This window comes from Aquarana catesbeiana, linkage group LG08 (genome assembly GCF_042186555.1).
Source record: "Aquarana catesbeiana isolate 2022-GZ linkage group LG08, ASM4218655v1, whole genome shotgun sequence".
Lineage (NCBI taxonomy): Eukaryota > Metazoa > Chordata > Amphibia > Anura > Ranidae > Aquarana > Aquarana catesbeiana.
The window spans coordinates 293,950,249-293,972,423 of NC_133331.1; the positions used below are offsets into that span (position 1 = coordinate 293,950,249).

At 47.4% G+C, this 22,175-nt stretch overlaps 1 protein-coding gene across 1 annotated transcript in view; it reads left to right on the forward strand.

Annotated features, from left to right (window-relative positions):
- Positions 1–12,465, forward strand: part of LOC141106805 (uncharacterized) — a 156,837-nt gene extending 144,372 nt beyond the window's left edge. The window contains exons 18-19 of the mRNA XM_073597732.1: positions 862–1,927; positions 11,501–12,465. Coding sequence (XP_073453833.1) covers positions 862–1,927; positions 11,501–12,329 — 1,895 coding nt within the window. The 3' untranslated portion in view covers positions 12,330–12,465. The remainder of the gene's footprint in view (positions 1–861; positions 1,928–11,500) is intronic.
- The last annotated feature ends 9,710 nt before the right edge of the window (positions 12,466–22,175 follow it).

Here is a 22,175-nt window from a genome sequence, read left to right on the forward strand (position 1 = left end):
ATACATAGATAAAAAATTATTTATATACTTCATTTACTATTTGATTATGGCTACATTATAACACACACATATTTCTAATAATGGTGATTACTAATAAACAAACCATAGTAATATTAAAAATCCGGCAATGAAATATTTAGTAAGGATAAAATATTTTTGTATCCGAGCAGACCAAATTGTTCTGTACGCATGCTTGTTTGCAGACCAAATTCTTTCTGCCTCTTCCGATGGTCAACACTGTCCTTTGACCTGTTTGAAATTTGGTCCCAGAGATCAAACTGTTAGAAATGATAAAATATACATTTTTATTCATAGAAATTCTAACATTTGATTGGAGCACAGACTCTTGCATGTTGATAATAATGTGATAACATCCTCCAACTTTAAGACCTTAAACAGAAAGTGATAATGAGGGAGGAGTCAATAACCCAATGATGGTGGTCTTCAGGATCAGTCCAGTCTTCATCTTGGTTGTTCTCCCCCCATCCTCACTCTCTGACCTCTGGTGGGGCTCAGCCCTGCTGTTATTCATGACTAAATCATGGACTAAATAAGGAAGTGCAGGACTTCTTGTATTGGGAAGATGGCAATGAGTGATAGAGGGGGAGGGGACACTCGTCCTATAATCTCCTCATCACTATCACTCCTATAAAAGACAGTTCTCGTTGTTTCCTCACTCTCTGACTAAGGTCCATGAATAAAGAAATGAACTGGTAGGAGATCAGAGGACCCATTTACTAGTTACCTTGAGGGGGGAATTGTAAGATCCTCAGAGACAAAGCTGCCTGATGTGGGCGGAGTCCTGGTTTAGGGGAACCAATCTGCTCATGTCTAGTAATAATCTTTGTATTTCTATTTTAGTAGATGGACGGGAGATGAGGAAAACCTCAGAGGATTGTCTCACTTTGTCTCCAGACTGTAATGAAGAAGATGAAGAAGACATCTCACCACACAGTGTAGATGGACCATCATATTTCTCTTATCCTGAGGAACCTCAGACTGTGAGGGACAGTGCTGAATCATCGTATTCCTCTTATCCTGAGGAACCTCAGACTGTGAGGAACGGGGCTGGACCATCATGTTCCTCTTATCTTGAGAAACCTCAGACTGTGAGGAACAATGCCGTCCTTCCAAAAAATGTCCATCCGATACCCCACAGTGTGGATGGTCCATCCTCTTATCCTGAAGAACCTCAGACTGTGAGGGACGGTGCCGGACCATCGTATTCCTCTTATCCTGAGGAACCTCAGACTGTGAGGGACGGTGCCGGACCATCGTATTCCTCTTATCCTGAGGAACCTCAGACTGTGAGGGACAGTGCCAGACCATCTTGTTCCTCTTATTCTGAGGAACCTCAGACTGTGAAGGACGGTGCCGGACCATCGTATTCCTCTTATACTGAGGAACCTCAGACTGTGAGGGACGGTGCCGGACCATCGCATTCCTCTTATCCTGAGGAACCTCAGACTGTGAGGGACGGTGCCGGACCATCGTATTCCTCTTATCCTGAGGAACCTCAGACTGTGAGGGACGGTGCCAGACCATCTTGTTCCTCTTATTCTGAGGAACCTCAGACTGTGAGGGACGGTGCCGTCCTTCCAAAAGATAAGAAGTTTTCCTGTAATGAGTGCGGGAAGCATTTTCGTTTTAAATCCAGTGTTAACGTGCATAAAAAATCTCATACAGGTGAAAAGCCGTATTCATGTCCTGAGTGCGGGAAAAGTTTTCTACGTAAAGTAGGGCTAACTAAACATCAGAGGACTCACACAGGGGAGAAGCCGTATTCGTGTTCTGAGTGTGGGAAAAGCTTTTCAGATGAGTCCTATTTTTCCATACATCAGAAATCTCACACAGGCGAGAAGCCGTATTCCTGTTCTGAGTGCGGAAAATGTTTTCTCCGTAAAGGAGATCTCACTAAACATCAGAGGTCTCATACGGGGGAGAAGCCATATCCCTGCCCTGAGTGCGGGAAGCGCTTTTCAGATGTGTCCTATCTTTCCATACATCAGAAATCTCACACAGGCGAGAAGCCGTATTCCTGCTCCGAATGCGGGAAAAGTTTTCTGTGGAGATCCCAACATATCAGACATCAAATATGTCACACGGGCAAGAAGCCGTATTCGTGTGCTGAATGTGGGCAGTGTTATCTGAATAAATCAACACTTGTCACACATCAGAGGACACACACGGGGGAGAAACCATATTCCTGTCCTCAGTGCGGGAAACGTTTTTCAGACAAGTCCTATCTTTCCAAACACCTGAAATGTCACATGGGGCAGAGGCCGCATCCCTGTTCTGAGTGCAAAAGAAGCTTTGCACAGAAATCAGAACTTATCAGACATCTGAGGACTCACACGGGGGAGAAGCCGTATTGTTGTTCTGAGTGCGGGAAATGTTATTCACTGAAGTCCAATCTTACCGTACACAAGAGGAGATCCCACTCAACCACCAAAGGCGTATCGGCGTCCCGAGTGCGGGAAATGTCTTCTATATGATTCATATTTTGCTGTACATCTAAGATCTCATGTGGGGAAGAAGCAAACCTTGATATTTAGACCTCAGAGAACTCCATGGCTGATCTTCGTAATCTGAAAAAACAGTTCAGTAATCACATCAGTGAAGTTTTGTATAGTGTTAGCTATTGATAGCCGTAGAAAAAAAATATATCATTACCGTTCATTGGTTGAGTATATTTTGTGGTGTAAGCTTTCACAAAGCCTTAGGGGTCCATTTATAAACAAAAGAAAATTGTTGGACGAATGTCATAAGTATTCACCCAGCAATCACAGCTGTATTTTGCCTTATATGTTGATTTCCTATGATCACCAGCTCCATCTAGTGGCCATAATGCATTTTTTTTCCTTGATTGAGGATAGATGGAGCTGACCATCATAGGATATCGAGTGAGCATGGTCAGAATTCATGATGGCTGGGTGAATGCTTGTGACATTCATCCAGTACGTTTTTTTATAAGTAGACCCCTTTGTTTCCTTCATCAGGCATGGTGTCATACAAATCACTGATAAATCATAATCATGAGTACAGCAAACAATAGAAAACACAAGTAAATTAAACCAACGGTAAGCAAGGGAGATTAGTTAAGGGGACAGAGGACAGTAGGGGGCGTTATTCACGAATGAATCCAGGCAATAAAGTGGAGGTCGTTTTTATTCCTCTAGAACCAGGGATCTCCAAAACTACGGCCCTCCAGCTGTTGCGGAACTACACATACCCATGAGAAATTGTAAAACTCTCCCGATGACGTCAGTTATGACGAAACTAGTAGGCTGGAGTTTATGCGTCAGTTATGACGAAACTAGTAGGCTGGAGTTTATGCGTCAGTTATGACAAAACTAGTAGGCTGGAGTTTATGCGTCAGTTATGACAAAACTAGTAGGCTGGAGTTTATGCGTCAGTTATGACAAAACTAGTAGGCTGGAGTTTATGCTCAGTTACACCGCGCTAGTTTGTATTGCGACCTGCAGATTGATTTTTATCCAGGATTATTCTATCCATACCTTGTTGGACTTGTGACATTTTATATTTTCAATAAACCACTGCGGTCTTATACCATGTGGCAAATTTTCTTCTTTTTTTGCACCTTATCCACAAGCAAGAGAGAGAGGGATTAACCAGCATGGCTTGTATCAACATTGCCCTGCTTACCTCCATGTCCTGCTAGACTCCTATAATGTGGACTTCTATAATGTGGACTCCTATAATGTGGAGTCTAGCTATCTAGCTTGTCATGGTGGAAGGTGCACTTTGGGTAATCAGTCGTCTACCACTTTTGAAACACAACTGCAAAGGACTGTTTTCTTACATTATCTGTTGGAACAACTTTATTGGACTGATCACTATTAGCCATTATTTTTATTTCATCACTGCACTGCAATTTTTATTTTTTATTTTAAAACACTGACATTCACAGACATGACTTAGCATGATGGGAATTGTAGTTCCTGAACAACTGGAGGGCCGTAGTGTGGAGACCTGAGCTCTAGAAGCCAGATGGTGAACTATACAAAGATGGCGGCCTAGTTGGAGTGAGGGTGGTAAAATAGGTTTTACCCCTATTGGGGCCACCCAAAGCAGTCTACATTTCTCCATGAATGTATACCCATTCTTTCCTCATCAGAACAGTGACCCTCACCCTCACGGTCCTCAATACTATGTTCAGTTGACGCCTGTTCCATCACGAGAAGGCCTATCCTACTGTTTTTAATGGTGAATCAGTGGGAGGTCAAACACTGAAGTAGTATGGAAAGATGTCCATATAGAAGCCCTGGATAGCAGTAAAACCATAAGTGCTCAACCTGTGGCCCTCCAGCTGTTGCGGAACTAGAATTCCCATCATGCCTCTGCCTTTGGGGGTCATGCTTGTAATTGTCAGCCTTGCAATGCCTCATAGGACTTGTAGTTCTGGAGGGCCACAGCTTAAGCACCCACGCCATAAACGGTTCTAGTCCTTCCACATTCTAACTAAAACTAAAAAAAAAACATTAAGGCGATGTGGACAATTGCTTACCGTATCAGACAGAGGGGATGGTCTAGTTCTGGCACTTCCTGTTATGGGATGACAAAGCACTTTGCCTGGCCCCCAGTTGATCCTCTGCATTGTCATCCTGTCAAAAAGTTACATAGTTAATCTGGTTGAAAAAAGGCACAAGCCTATCTAGTTCAACCAATAGGGTTGGTGGGGACTGCGAGGAATCATGCTGACACACAATGGGTAGGAATGGTCCACCAATGTCACCATCTGGAAGCTGTTTCAGGACAATGACATGCAGCTGATATTGTAGTGTATGTAGAGAGGAATTGACTGAAAGACACCGAAGGAGATCAGCAGCACAAATATGGAAGAAAACATGGTGATCGTCTGTGATAGCACATTGTACAGAGCAAACTATACATCAGTCGTGGTCTATGTCTACTTTAATAAACAGTCATGTTGTATTTAACGACTCTTGTGTCACTTGTCTCTATGATGTAGATTTCTACTTCTCCTCTAGAAGATGGTGAGTAGAGACACTCGGACTGAGGCCAAAGCACTCATCATGTTTATAATATAATAATACTATCAATTTAGAGTTGATATCATGGTAAGATAAGAGACTTTGGTCACTAATAAAATTTGTGCAAATCTCGTACTCACAATTCCTTTTCTTTGAGTCTTCTCTGGGGTCCAGCATCAACCAAGCTCCATGACAACGATTCACTCCACCATTTTGGAAAACGAACCCCCATAGTGTACACAATGCTCAGATAAGATTATTCAGTCAATGACATGAGCTGTGTAGGGTTCTTACAAGCCTTTTCAATGTGTCTCGATTGGGTTGTCTCTATGCTGACCATGTTCTGGAGGACATGTGTAGATGTGTCACCTTACAGATTGATTAGTACAATCAAAGATCCCCAGATGAGAAGTTCCTCCACACAGGTGAGGTCATGATGAGCAGAACATGGACTACAAACCTTTCTGCATGTTTCTCTGTTGGGTCATCTATATGGAGACCACTTTGTTGAGGAAATGTGTAGATGTGGCACCTTACAGATTGACTGGGACAATCATGGATCTCCAGATGAGAAGTTCCTCCATACAGGTGAGGTCATGATGGGCAGAATATGGACTCCATGCCTTTATCCATTTATCTTCCTCGGGTTGTCTCTGTTCTGACCAAGTTGTGGAGGAAATGTGTGGATGTCACAATAGGGTTTGTTTGTGACACTCCTCCACATTAATGAGGTAATAATGAGCAGAACATGGACTGCAAGCCTTTCTCCACGTGTCTATATTGGGTTGTCTTTATGCTGACCACTTTGTGACGTAAATGTGTAGATGTGTCATCTTAAAGATTCAATGGGACAATTGCAGATTACCGCATTTCCTCCACATAAGTAAGGTCATAACAATCAGAACATGCACTGCAAGCCTTACTGTGTGTGGCTCTGTTGTGTTGTCTCTATGCTAACCACTTTGTGGAGGAAATGTGACCTTACAGATTGATTGAGACAATCACAGATCCCCAGATAAGTTCTTCCACACAGGAGAGGTCATGATAAGCAGAACATGGACTCCAAGCCTATCTCAATGTGTTTCTGTTGGTTGTCTCTGCGCCGACCAAGTTGTGGAGGAAATGTGTGGATGTGCCACCTTACAAATTTATTGGGACAATCACAGATTCCCAGATAAGAAATTTCTTTTCACAGTTGAGGCCATAATGAGAACATCTTCCATGGAGAGAAGGAAATTTGACAATACTAGGCTGACCTGTTGCTGAAAATGTATCCCACTAAGAGGAATCACTCAAAATGATTAGCTCATAGGCCTAGTGGAAGCTACAGCTTGTAAACGCTAATCTGGGGATGTGTCCAGCAAGTATCTAGAAAGCTTTTGAGTCACCCTGTCCCCACAGGATCAGAAATCCCACCAAGATCTGTACTTAGATAACCAACTATCTTATGCATACATCAGAAACCATTTCATTTGCATGTTTAGACCAAGCAGTACTTTGGTTCAAACACAAAACTCAGAACCTCCTTATATCAGCAGTCAGTGTAGTGGCCCCTTACATTGGTGACCAATAGGAGAAGGACCGCCTTATATCAGTGTAGCAGTCCCTTACATTGGTGACCAATGGGAGAAAGACCCCCTTATCTCAGTGGACAGTATAGTGCTCCCTTACATTGGTGACCAATAGGAGAAGGATCCTCTTCTATCAGTGGTCAGTATAGTGGTCCCTTATATTGATGACCAATAGCAGAAGAACCTCCTTATATCTGTGGTTGGTGTAGCGATCCCATATAATGGTGACCAATGAGAGAAGGACCCCCTTATATTAGTGGTCAGTATAGTGGTCCCTTACATTGGTGACCAAAGAGAGAAGGATCCTCTTCTACCAGTGGTCAGTATAGTGGTCCCTTTCATTGGTGACCGAAGGGAGAAGGATCCTCTTCCATAAGTGGTCAGTATAGTGGTCCCTTACATTGATGACCAATGGGAGAAGGACCCTCTTATATCAGTGGTCAGTGGGAGAAAGGCATCCTTACATTATCATCAGTGAGAAAACTGCCCCTCTTACAGATCATTGATGTCAGTTGTTCATTGCTCAAGGAACCCCTAGAGACCTTTGGAGGAACCCTGGCTGAGAAAGATTGGACTAGGCAGTAATATATTTCTCTCCCCCTTGGTGGGAGTGGAGATGACCCCATCTATAAGGATATACAGTACATACACACACAGCACAAGGCCATGTTCACACTACGAGATGTTTCTCGGGGGTGCAGTTCCACTGATCTCCACAAGGTGGTGATCTTCTCACTTCTACCATAGAGACAGGAAGTCTCTATGGAAAGCAGGAAGTGATGTCAGGTATAAATAGGAAGTTCCGGGTGAGTTGTGAGAAAGTAGAGGGGAAGCATCGCTGGAAGTGGAAGCAGAGGAGGTAATAAGATCTTATTTTCTTTTTACACCCAGTAACCCCCCCCCCCGTCATGTCCGTCCTCTTCCTCCATAGTCACTGTGATGTCTTTTATCTCCAGCAGATGATGATACACATATATAGTGTGGAGACCTAGATTAACCCCTTCAGGGGCAGAAAATTCAATATCTTCATTATCTATTATCATCCGTACCTGTATAGATCAAATGACGGTCTGAATGAGGATGGAGGAGGACCGGAGTCACATGACTGAGAGGATACTAAACCTCACCCTGGAGATCATCTACCTGCTGACCGGAGAGGTGAGGAGGATTCTGGGAGGTCACATGACATCACTCTTATCTCTATTAATAAAACACAGACCTGACCGGAGAGGTGAGGAGGATTCTGGGAGATCACATGACATCACTCTTATCTCTATTAATAAAACACAGACCTGACCGGAGAGGTGAGGAGGATTCTGGGAGATCACATGACATCACTCTTATCTCTATTAATAAAACACAGACCTGACCGGAGAGGTGAGGAGGATTCTGGGAGGTCACATGACATCACTCTTATCTCTATTAATAAAACACAGACCTGACCGGAGAGGTGAGGAGGATTCTGGGAGGTCACATGACATCACTCTTATCTCTATTAATAAAACACAGACCTGACCGGAGAGGTGAGGAGGATTCTGGGAGGTCACATGACATCACTCTTATCTCTATTAATAAAACACAGACCTGACCGGAGAGGTGAGGAGGATTCTGGAAGGTCACATGACATCACTCTTATCTCTATTAATAAAACACAGACCGGAGAGGTGAGGAGGATTCTGGGAGGTCACATGACATCACTCTTATCTCTATTAATAAAACACAGACCGGAGAGGTGAGGAGGATTCTGGGAGATCACATGACATCACTCTTATCTCTATTAATAAAACACAGACCGGAGAGGTGAGGAGGATTCTGGGAGGTCACATGACATCACTCTTATCTCTATTAATAAAACACAGACCTGACCGGAGAGGTGAGGAGGATTCTGGGAGGTCACATGACATCACTCTTATCTCTATTAATAAAACACAGACCTGACCGGAGAGGTGAGGAGGATTCTGGGAGGTCACATGACATCATCTTATCTCTATTAATAAAACAGACCTGACTGGAGAGGTGAGGAGGATTCTGGGAGGTCACATGACATCACTCTTATCTCTATTAATAAAACACAGACCTGACCGGAGAGGTGAGGAGGATTCTGGGAGGTCACATGACATCACTCTTATCTCTATTAATAAAACACAGACCTGACCGGAGAGGTGAGGAGGATTCTGGGAGGTCACATGACATCACTCTTATCTCTATTAATAAAACACAGACCTGACCGGAGAGGTGAGGAGGATTCTGGGAGGTCACATGACATCACTCTTATCTCTATTAATAAAACACAGACCTGACCGGAGAGGTGAGGAGGATTCTGGGAGGTCACATGACATCACTCTTATCTCTATTAATAAAACACAGACCTGACCGGAGAGGTGAGGAGGATTCTGGGAGGTCACATGACATCACTCTTATCTCTGTTAATAAAACACAGACCTGACCGGAGAGGTGAGGAGGATTCTGGGAGGTCACATGACATCACTCTCATCTCTATTAATAAAACACAGACCTGACCGGAGAGGTGAGGAGGATTCTGGGAGGTCACATGACATCACTCTCATCTCTATTAATAAAACACAGACCTGACCGGAGAGGTGAGGAGGATTCTGGGAGGTCACATGACATCACTCTTATCTCTATTAATAAAACATAGACCTGACCGGAGAGGTGAGGAGGATTCTGGGATTCTAACATGATATTCCTATTGGTTCCCCAATACAGAGATTTCCTCTTGTGAAGTCAGGTGATCATATGACCATCACAGTGCCTCCATGTGACTCCCTAAAACCTGAGAGACACAACATGGAGAAGATTCTAGAAGTCACCAAGAAGATGATGGAGCTGCTGACAGGAGAGGTGAGGAGGATTCTGGGAATTCTGGGACATTATCCAGTAACAGACAAGGGATGTGTCTGGATGGTGACTGTATCATTGTGTGTGTCAGGTTCCTATAAGGTGTCAGGATGTCACTGTCTATTTCTCCATGGAGGAGTGGGAGTATTTAGAAGGACACAAGGATCTCTACAAGGACGTCATGATGGACAATCAGCCGCCCCTCACATCACCGGGTAAGAGGAGACTTTATTGTAAAGGAGAGAGCAGTACGGAGGGTCCACCTAGATCCCCCATCATCTGATAAACACATAGAAACAATGTATTCAGTCAGTGTGTGTGTTTCCTACAGATGGATCCAGTAATGGGAACCCACCAGAGAGATGTCCCCGTCCTCTGTATTCCCGGGATTCCACACAGGAAGGTCACACCATCCCTCACCATCATCAGGTAGATTATTGATCATTATTGGTAGTTCTGATTTATACACAAGTGTGTTTGTTAAAATAAATGTTTTATTATATCTTTCAGAATGAAAACTTCAAGAATAATATTGTTGTAAAAGAAGAATTTACAGAGGAGGATGAAGAGCATGCGGTGATAAAGGAGTTTTCAGAAGGACACAAGGATATGGTGGAGCCACCTAATACCAGGAACCCACCAGAGAGATGTCCTCATCCTCTGTATTCCCGGGATTCCACACAGGAAGATCACACCATCCCTCACCATCATCAGGTGGATAAAATGGATGAGAACCCCTAAATCTATATAACATTATATATATATATTAATATAGTGATTGGTCTATTTTTGTTATTTTGTGTAATTAGGGTGAAGATCTGACAGATATAAAAGTTGAGATTAAAGAAGAAGAAGAGACGTATGTGAGGGATGATCAGCAATATACGGAGGAGGCTGGAATGATGAGGACATTCGTAGAGGAGGACACTCCTACAGAGATCAGCACAGGTGGGTCATAATATATTCTTCTATTGTCTTCTCTGTTACTGCACGCTGATTGGTCCAAAAAGAGGGTGGGAGTGAAATCAGAAAATGATAGTATTAGAATGGTCACCGCCCTGTTTTGATATGAATTCGATCTTCCTCCTTTCTCTCAGATAAGCTCCCTTCTCTTTGTTACATCAGCTCAGATATGATAACACAGGTCGGGCCTTTCTTAGGTTGGTCCCTCTTCTTCAAGCAGTCCTATAGCTATATATTACCAGAAATCTCTGTGTACAGCCTTGTTGGGCTGAGGAAATAAGAACTATCAGAGAGAGGAACTCACTGGTCTTTCCTGGAGAAAATGTTCCATCCAGTGCTGCTCAATATCAGAAGCCTCGGCCTTTGACGACTTAATCCATGATGAAGGGAGAGGGTCTGCCAGTCTGAACTCTGATCCTCCTCTATAGCAGGGAGCCGGGATCACAAGACCGACTGCCTAGGCTTGTAATTGTACAAACAGCATTCATCTTTCAGCCCCCATTGAGTCCCTCATATTTTACAAGGCTCATGAACATAGAAGTGATCTGCGAGGAAGTCCAAAGACCCTTTTTTGGAATCTTGATGGAAGTGAACGAACCCTCTCATATCTATTGATGATGTTTTTATATTTTTTCCAGGACAAGCCATGGAGAAACCCTCAAAGGATCTTCTCACTTTATCTCCAGGTTGTAGAATGGAAGATGAGGACATCACAGGAGATTGTTCTGGAGAGAAGACAATGAGCTTCTCTATGGATGGTGGACTTCACAGTGTGGATAGACCATGGAATCCCTCTGAGCAACCTCGTACCGTGAGCGATGGTGCCGGAGAGAAGACAATGAGCTCCTCTATGGATGGTGGCCTTCACAGTGTGGATGGACCATGGAATCCCTCTGAGCAATCTCGTACTGTGAGGGATGGTGCCGCAATTCAGGGGGAGAAGAAACTTTCCTGTCCTGAATGTGGGGAAAGTTTTAGCTCTGAATCAACTCTTTCCGTACATCAGAGATCTCACACGGGAGAGATGACCCATTCCTGCCCTATGTGTGGGGAATGTTTTCTACGTAAATATCATCTTAGTGTCCATCAAAGATTGCACACTGGTAAGACGCTTCATTGCTGTCCTGAGTGCGGTAAATGTTTTCTTACAAACTCAGAACTGGTCACACATCACAGAACCCACAAGGGTGAGAAGCCGTATTCCTGCCCTGAGTGCGGGAAATGTTTCTCGCGGAAGTCGTATCTTTCTGTACATCAGAGATTGCACACGGGTTTGAAGCCGTATTCCTGCCCCGAGTGCGGGAAATGTTTTGTCCGTAAACAATTTCTCACAACACATGAGAGGTCTCACACGGGGGAGAAGCCGTATTCCTGTCCCGAGTGCGGGAAACGTTTTGCGCGTAAACAACTTCTCCAGACACATCAAAGGTCTCACACGGGGGAGAAGCCGTATTCCTGCCCAGAGTGCGGGAAATGCTTTTCACAGATATCAGAACTTGTCACACATAAAAGGTCCCACACTGGCGAGAAGCCGTATTCCTGCCCTGAGTGCGGGAAATGTTTTTCACAGAAGCCCCATCTTTCTGAACATCTGAAATGCCATACGGGTGTGAAGCCGTATTCCTGCCCTCAGTGCGGGAAACGTTTTGCAAGAAAATCACAAGTTGCCAGACATCAGAGATCTCACACGGGGGAGAAGCCGTATTCCTGTCCAGAGTGCGGGAAATATTTCTCACAGAAGTCCCATCTTACGGAACATCAGATATGCCACACAAGGCAAAAGCCTTTTTCCTGCTCCGAGTGTGAGAAATGTTATCCACGGAAATCAGAACTTGCCAAACATCAGAAATTTCACACGGGTGAGACGCTCGGTGTTGCGGTTAGGCTATCATCTTGTGTAGAGAGCGACATCGGCTCGTAGGAGGTCATCTGCTGGTTGAACGTCGTAGATGTGAACTTTCCTGATGTAACATTTCATATGAACCCGATCAAAAACACAGACTTAAAAAAAAGCAAATTTCTTAATATGGAACAAATAAAGATACAATATACTGTAATGCTGTGTTCTTTCAATCAGTGAGTTGTGTAAGACCCCATACACACTATTCGATTTTCTGCAGATTTTTGCCTTCAGATTTAACAAAACCATATAGTACAAGGGCCTGCCTGATGGCATACCAATTGAAACTTTTAAGGTGTGACCTCATATTATATGGTTTTGGTAAATCTAAAGACAAAAATCTGCAGAAAATCTAATAGTGTGTATGGGGTCTAAGGTTCCTACAAGACTTTCCCCATGTGTTTCTGTTGAGTTGTCTCTGTACTGACCAAGTTGTGGAGGAAATGTGAAGATGTCACCTTACAGATTGATTGGGAATATCATAGATCACCAGATGAGAGGTTCCTTCACACATATGAGGTCCATGATGAGCAGAGCATGGACCCCAAGCCTTTCTCTTTGTGTTTCTGTTGGCTTGTCTCTACTGACCAAGTTGTGGAGGAAATGTGAAGATGTCACCTTACAGATTGATTGGGAATATCACAGATGCCCAGATGAGAGGTTCCTCCACACATGTGAGATCCATGATGAGCAGAGCATGGACTCCAAGCCTTTCTCTTTGTGTTTCTGTTGGGTTGTCTCTGTACTGTCCAAGTTGTGGAGGAAATGTGAAGATGTCACCTTACAGATTGATTGGGAATATCATAGATCACCAGATGAGAGGTTCCTTCACACATATGAGGTCCATGATGAGCAGAGCATGGACCCCAAGCCTTTCTCTGTGTTACTGTTGGCTTGTCTCTACTGACCAAGTTGTGGAGGAAATGTGAAGATCTCACCTTACAGATTGAGAATATCACAGATCCCCAGATGAGAGGTTCCTCCACACATGTGAGGTCCATTATGAGCAGAACACAGATTCCAAGCCTTTCTCTTTGTGTTTCTGTTGGGTTATTCTGTTTTTACCATGTTGTGGAGAAAATGTGTAGAGGTGCCACCTTACAGATTGATTAGGGCTACCATAAAAACAACCATAGTGTACATGGTGCTCAGTAAAGATATTTAAATCAACGACATGAGAAGTCTTTCTCCACGTGTCCCTGTTGGGTTGTCTCTGTGCTGACCAAGTTGTGGAGAAAATATGTAGATTTGTCACCTTTATAGATTGATTGGGACAATCAGAGATCCCCAGATGAGAAGTTGTTCCACACAGGTGAGGTCCATGATGAGCAGAACATGGACTCCAAGCCTATTCTATGTGTTTATGTTGGATTGTCTCTATGACCAAGTTGTGGAGGAAGTGTTTGGATGTGTCACCTTAGGGGCTGTTGGTGACAGTCCTCCACATGGGTGAGGTCCGGATGAACAGAATGTGGATTGCTCCTCCAAAGAAAAAAACTAAAGAAAAAAGGAGAAGGGGTGAAAGGAAAGGCCCCCACTGTACTGTCTGTCCCCACCATCAACTACCCCCACTGTAATGCCTCTCCCCACCATCAACTACCTCCACTGTACTGCCTGTCCCCATCATCAACTGCCCTAACTGTAATGCCTGTCCCCACCAACAACTGCCCCCACTGTAATGCCTGTCCCCACCATCAACTGCCCCCACTGTACTGCCTGTCCCCACCAACAACTGTCCCCACTGTACTGCCTGTCCCCATCATCAACTGCCCCAACTGTAATGCCTGTGCCCACCAACAACTGCCCCCACTGTAATGCCTGTCCCCACCAACAACTGTCCCCACTGTACTGCCTGTCCCCATCATCAACTGCCCCAACTGTAATGCCTGTCCCCGCCAACAACTGCCCCCACTGTAATGCCTGTCCCCACCAACAACTGTCCCCACCGTACTGCCTGTACCCACCATCAACTACCCCCACTGTAATGCCTGTCCCCACTGTACTCTCTGTTCCCACCATCAACTACACCCAACTGTAATGCCTGTCCCCACCATCAACTGCCCCCACTGTACTCTCTGTTCCCACCATCAACTGCCCCCACTGTAATGCCTGTCCCCACTGTACTCTCTGTTCCCACCATCAACTACACCCAACTGTAATGCCTGTCCCCACCAACAACTGTCCCCACTGTACTGCCTGTCCCCACCATCAACTGCCCCCACTGTAATGCCTGTCCCCACCAACAACTGTCCCCACTGTACTGCCTGTCCCCACCATCAACTGCCCCCACTGTAATGCCTGTCCCCACCAACAACTGTCCCCACTGTACTGCCTGTCCCCACTAGGGATGAGCTTCGAGTTCGAGTCGAACTCATGTTCTACTCGAACATTGGCTGTTCGCAAGTTCGCCGAACAGCGAACAATTTGGGGTGTTCGCGGCAAATTCGAATGCCGCGGAACACCCTTTAAAAGTCTATGGGAGAAATCAAAAGTGCTAATTTTAAAGGCTTATATGCAAGTTATTGTCATAAAAAGTGTTTGGGGACCCGGGTCCTGCCCCAGGGGACATGGATCAATGCAAAAAAAAGTTTTAAAAACGGACGTTTTTTCAGGAGCAGTGATTTTATTAATGCTTAAAGTCAAACAATAAAAGTGTAATATCCCTTTAAATTTCATACCTGGGGGGTGTCTATAGTATGCCTGTAAAGGGGCGCATGTTTCCTGTGTTTAGAACAGTCTGACAGCAAAATGACATTTGGAAGGAAAAAACTCATTTAAAACTACCGCGGCTATTGCATTGCCGACAATACACATAGAAGTTCATTGATAAAAACGGCATGGGAATTCCCCACAGGGCAACCCCGAACCAAAATAAAAAAAAAAAAATGATGTGGGGGTCCCCCTAAATTCCATACAAGGCCCTTCAGGTCTGGTATGGATATTAAGGGGAACCCCAGCCAAAATTTAAAAAAAAAATTGACGTGGGGTTCCCCCTAAATTCCATACCAGACCCCTCAGGTCTGGTATGGATTTTAAGGGGAACCCCGCGCCAAAAAAAAAAAAAAAAAACGGCATGGGGTCCCCCTAAAAATCCATACCAGACCCTTATCCGAGCACGCAACCTGGCAGGCCGCAGGAAAAGAGGGGGGGACGAGAGTGCGGCCCCCCCCCCCCTCCTGAACCGTACCAGGCCACATGCCCTCAACATTGGGAGGGTGCTTTGGGGTAGCCCCCCAAAACACCTTGTCCCCATGTTGATGAGGACAAGGGCCTCATCCTCACAACCGTGGCCGGTGGTTGTGGGGGTCTGCGGGCGGGGGGCTTATCGGAATCTGGAAGCCCCCTTTAACAAGGGGACCCCCAGATCCCGGCCCCCCCCCTGTGTGAAATGGTAAGGGGGTACTTACCCCTACCATTTCACTAGAAAACTGTCAAAAATGTTAAAAATGACAAGAGACAGTTTTTGACAATTCCTTTATTTAAATGCTTCTTCTTTCTTCCTTCATCTTCTTCTTCTTCTTCTGGTTCTTCTGGCTCTTCTGGTTCTTCCTCCGGCGTTCTCGTCCAGCATCTTCTCCGCGGCGTCTTCTATCTTCTTCTCCTCGGGCCGCTCCGCACCCATGGCATGAGGGGGGAGGCTCCCGCTCTTCTCTTCATCTTCTTCTCTTCTTCATCTTCTTCTTCATCTTCTTCTTCATCTTCTTCTTCTTCTTCTTCCTTCTTCTCTTCTTCCTGTCTTCTCCGGGCCGCTCCGCAGCCATGCTGTGGCATGGAGGGAGGCTCCCGCTGTGTGACGGCGTCTCTTCGTCTGACGGTTCTTAAATAACGGGGGGCGGGGCCATCCGGTGACCCCGCCCCCCTCTGACGCACGGTGACTTGAGGGACTTCCCTGTGACGTCACGGGGAATGCCACAGGGAAGTCCCGTCATGTCACCGTGCGTCAGAGGGGGGCGGGGTCACCGGGTGGCCCCGCCCCCCGTTATTTAAGAACCGTCAGACGAAGAGACGCCGTCACACAGCGGGAGCCTCCCTCCATGCCACAGCATGGCTGCGGAGCGGCCCGGAGAAGACAGGAAGAAGAGAAGAAGGAAGAAGAAGAAGAAGATGAAGAAGAAGATGAAGAAGAGAAGAAGATGAGAAGAAGATGAAGAGAAGAGCGGGAGCCTCCCCCCTCATGCCATGGGTGCGGAGCGGCCCGAGGAGAAGAAGATAGAAGACGCCGCGGAGAAGATGCTGGACGAGAACGCCGGAGGAAGAACCAGAAGAGCCAGAAGAACCAGAAGAAGAAGAAGATGAAAGAAGAAAGAAGAAGCATTTAAATAAAGGAATTGTCAAAAACTGTCTCTTGTCATTTTTAACATTTTTGACAGTTTTTTAGTGAAATGGTAGGGGTACTTTTGTACCCCCTTACCATTTCACACAGGGGGGGGGCCGGGATCTGGGGGTCCCCTTGTTAAAGGGGGCTTCCAGATTCCGATAAGCCCCCCGCCCGCAGACCCCCACAACCACCGGCCAGGGTTGTGGGGATGAGGCCCTTGTCTTCATCAACATGGGGACAAGGTGTTTTGGGGGGCTACCCCAAAGCACCCTCCCAATGTTGAGGGCATGTGGCCTGGTACGGTTCAGGAGGGGGGGGGGGGCCGCACTCTCGTCCCCCCCTCTTTTCCTGCGGCCTGCCAGGTTGCGTGCTCGGATAAGGGTCTGGTATGGATTTTTAGGGGGACCCCATGCCGTTTTTTTTTTTTTTTTTTGGCGCGGGGTTCCCCTTAAAATCCATACCAGACCTGAAGGGTCTGGTATGGAATTTAGGGGGAACCCCACGTCAATTTTTTTTTTAAATTTTGGCTGGGGTTCCCCTTAATATCCATACCAGACCTGAAGGGCCTTGTATGGAATTTAGGGGGACTCCCACATCATTTTTTTTTTTTAATTTTGGTTCGGGGTTGCCCTGTGGGGAATTCCCATGCCGTTTTTATCAATGAACTTCTATGTGTATTGTCGGCAATGCAATAGCCGCGGTAGTTTTAAATGAGTTTTTTCCTTCCAAATGTCATTTTGCTGTCAGACTGTTCTAAACACAGGAAACATGCGCCCCTTTACAGGCATACTATAGACACCCCCCAGGTATGAAATTTAAAGGGATATTACACTTTTATTGTTTGACTTTAAGCATTATTAAAATCACTGCTCCTGAAAAAACGGCCGTTTTTAAAACTTTTTTTTGCATTGATTCATGTCCCCTGGGGGAGGACCCGGGTCCCCAAACACTTTTTATGACAATAACTTGCATATTAGCCTTTAAAATTAGCACTTTTGATTATTCATGTTCGTGTCCCATAGACTTTAACGGCGTTCGCGTGTTCGAACGAATTTTTTTCCTGTTCGCATGTTCTGGTGCGAACCGAACAGGGGGGTGTTCGGCTCATCCCTAGTCCCCACCATCAACTGCCCCCACTGTAATGCCTGTCCCCACCAACAACTGTTCCCACTGTACTGCCTGTCCCCACCATCAACTGCCCCAACTGTAATGCCTGTCCCCACCAACAACTGTCCCCACTGTACTGCCTGTCCCCACCATCAACTGTCCCCACTGTACTGGCTGTCCCCACCATCAACTACCCCCACTGTACTGCCTGTCCCCACCATCAACTACCCCCACTGTACTGCCTGTCCCCATCAACAACCCCCCACTGTACTGCCTGTCCCCACCATCAACTACCCCCACTGTACTGCCTGTCCCCATCAACAACCCCCCACTGTACTCTCTGTTCCCACCATCAACAACCGCCCCCACTGTACTGCCTGTCCCCACCATCAACTACCCCCACTGTACTGCCTGTCCCCATCAACAACCTCCCACTGTACTGCCTGTCCCCACCATCAACTACCCCCACTGTACTGCCTGTCCCCATCAACAACCCCCCACTGTACTGCCTGTCCCCACCATCAACTACCCCCACTGTACTGCCTGTCCCCATCAACAACCTCCCACTGTACTGCCTGTCCCCACCATCAACTACCCCCACTGTACTGCCTGTCCCCATCAACAACCCCCCACTGTACTGCCTGTCCCCATCAACAACCCCCCACTGTACTGCCTGTCCCTACCATCAACTACCCCCACTGTACTGCCTGTCCCCACCAACAACTACCCCCACTGTACTGCCTGTCCCCACCATCAACTACCCCCACTGTACTGCCTGTCCTCATCAACAACCCCCCACTGTACTGCCTGTCCCCACCAACAACTACCCCCACTGTACTGCCTGTCCTCATCAACAACCCCCCACTGTACCGCCTGTCCCCACCATCAACTACCCCCACTGTACTGCCTGTCCCCACCAACAACTACCCACACTGTACTGCCTGATCCCATCAACAACCCCCCACTGTACTCTCTGTTTCCACCATCAACAACCGCCCACTGTACTGCCTGTCCCCACCATCAACTACCCCCACAGTACTGCTTGTCCTCACCATCAACTACCCCCACTGTACTGCCTGTCCCCATCAACAACCCCCCACTGTACTGCCTGTCCCCATCAACAACCCCCCACTGTACTGCCTGTCCCCACCATCAACTACCCCCACTGTACTGCCTGTCCCCATCAACAACCCCCCACTGTACTCTCTGATCCCACCTCAACAACTGCCCCCACTGTACTGCCTGTCCCCACCATCAACTACCCCCACTGTACTGCCTGTCCCCACCATCAACTACCCCCACTGTACTGCCTGTCCCCACCATCAACTACCCCCACTGTACTGCCTGTCCCCATCAACAACCTCCCACTGTACTGCCTGTCCCCACCATCAACTACCCCCACTGTACTGCCTGTCCCCATCAACAACCCCCCACTGTACTGCCTGTCCCCATCAACAACCCCCCACTGTACTGCCTGTCCCTACCATCAACTACCCCCACTGTACTGCCTGTCCCCACCAACAACTATCCCCACTGTACTGCCTGTCCCCATCAACAACCCCCCACTGTACTGCCTGTCCCCACCATCAACTACCCCCACTGTACTGCCTGTCCCCATCAACAACCCCCCACTGTACTCTCTGATCCCACCATCAACAACTGCCCCCACTGTACTGCCTGTCCCCACCATCAACTACCCCCACTGTACTGCCTGTCCCCACCATCAACTACCCCCACTGTACTGCCTGTCCCCACCATCAACTACCCCCACTGTACTGCCTGTCCCCACCATCAACTACCCCCACTGTACTGCCTGTCCCCATCAACAACCTCCCACTGTACTGCCTGTCCCCACCATCAACTACCCCCACTGTACTGCCTGTCCCCATCAACAACCCCCCACTGTACTGCCTGTCCCCACCATCAACTACCCCCACTGTACTGCCTGTCCCCACCAACAACTACCCCCACTGTACTGCCTGTCCTCATCAACAACCCCCCACTGTACCGCCTGTCCCCACCATCAACTACCCCCACTGTACTGCCTGTCCCCACCAACAACTACCCCCACTGTACTGCCTGTCCCCATCAACAACCCCCCACTGTACTGCCTGTCCCCACCATCAACTACCCCCCACTGTACTGCCCGTCCCCACCATCAACTACCCCCACTGTACTGCCTGTCCCCATCAACTACCCCCCCACTGTTCTAGCTGTCCCCACCATCTATAGTGATGATCTCACTTATACCAAGTGGAACACACAATTCACCATACTGTAATGGGGCTGACCGAAAGAATGAATGATGACCGCTAAGGATGAGCTCTGGCGTGTTCGTAAGCTGCACGTGCCGAGCCCGCCAGGAAGTCAGCACTGCACAGCGCTAATCACAAGCAGTGAGACATTTCCCAATGTACGGCTGCAGAGATCGGGAAATGTCTCACTGCCTGTGATTAGCGCAGCGCATTGCCGACTTCCTGGCGGGCTCTCCACGTGCAGCTTGCGAACACGCCAGAGCACATCCTTAATGACCGCAGTTCCTATCATCTCCACAAGAGAGTGATCTCGCTTATACTGAGGAAACGTACACACAGGAAGTCTCTATGACACCTAGAGACAGGAAGTGATGTCTGGCACACACAGGAAGTGATGTCAGGCACACACAGGAAGTCTCTATGACACCTAGAGACAGGAAGTGATGTCAGGCACACACAGGAAGTCTCTATGACACCTAGAGATAGGAAGTGATGTCAGGTTATAAATAGGAAGTTCTGCGTGAGTCGTGAGGAAGGAGAGAGCAGACATTGCTGAAAGTTACAGCAGAGGAGGTAATAAGATCTTATTTTCTATTTACACCCAGTAACCCCCCGTCATGTTCCGTCCTCTTCCTCCATAGTCACTGTGACGTCTTTTAACTCCAGTAGAAGACTTTGGAGAGATTTGTTTCACATCAGTAGAGATGTTCTCGGGCGTGTTCGGTATCCCACGTGCCCAATCCCGCCAGGAAGCCGACACTGCACCCCGCTAATCACAGGCAGTGATCAGCACAGATCTGGAAATGTCTCACTGCCTGTGATTAGCGGTGTGTCGGCTTCCCGGCAGGATCAGGAACGTGGGATTCTGAACACGCCCGAGAACATCTCTACACATCAGCTACGGCCCGTGGGCAGTACATATTTAGACTCATTTAAAATATGGTTCGGCTACCAGCTTTGGAGTTGAGGGTGCTATCATCTTCATGCTAAATGGCATATATGTACACCTGGATAAGCCAGCGAGCACTACAAGGGTCGTGTTTTTTTACATCTCCTGTGCTTTTGATACCATCAGGTCATCTCTCCTGGGCGAGAAGCTAGCAGGTTGATGTCCCCTTTGTGTCATGGATTGTAGACTACGTACCTGACCGCAAGACTGCAGTATGTGCGTTTGCAAGACTGTGTGTTGGATAGTTTGGTCAGAAATATTGGGGTTCCACAGGGGACAGTTCTCTCTCCTTTATCTTTACTGTCTATACCACTGAGTTCAGCTACCAGACAGCATCTTGCCATCTTCAGAAGTTTTCCGATAACTCTGCGGTGGTGGGATTTATCAGGGATGGGAAAGAGACTGAGTATAGGACTGTGGTGAAGAACTTTGTCATATGGTGTGAGGAGGATCATCTGTATTTAAATGTGATTAAGACAAAGTAGCTGGTTGTGGATTTGAGAAGATGGAAGGCACTGGTGACCCCTGTCTCCATCTGAGGAGTGGGTGTGGAAGGCACTGGTGGCCCTCCTGGATGCGGTGGTCGGCGCTCTCCTGGATGCGGTGGTCGGCGCTCTCCTGGATGCGGTGGTCGGCGCTCTCCTGGATGCGGTGGTCAGCCCTCTCCTGGATGCGGTGGTTGGTGCTCTCTCCTGGATGCGGTGGTTGGTGCTCTCTCCTGGAAGCGGTGGCCGGTGCTCTCCTGGATGCGGTGGTCGGTGCTCTCCTGGATGCGGTGGTCGGTGCTCTCCTGGATGCGGTGGTCGGCGCTCTCCTGGATGCGGTGGTCGGTGCTCTCCTGGATGCGGTGGTCAGTGCTCTCCTGGATGCGGTGGTCGGTGCTCTCCTGGATGCGGTGGTCGGCGCTCTCCTGGATGCGATGGTCAGCGCTCTCCTGGATGCGGTGGTCAGCGCTCTCCTGGATGCGGAAGTTGGTGCTCTCTCCTGGATGTTGTGGCCGGTGCTTTCCTGGATGCAGTGGCCAGCGCTCTCCTGGAATGTGGAGGTTGGTGCTCTCTCCTGGAATGTGGAGGTTGGTGCTCTCTCCTGGATGCGGTGGTTGGTGCTCTCTCCTGGATGCGGTGGTTGGTGCTCTCTCCTGGATGCGGTGGTTGGTGCTCTCTCCTGGATGCGGTGGTTGGTGCTCTCTCCTGGATGCGGTGGTTGGTGCTCTCTCCTGGAAGCAGTGGCCAGTGCTC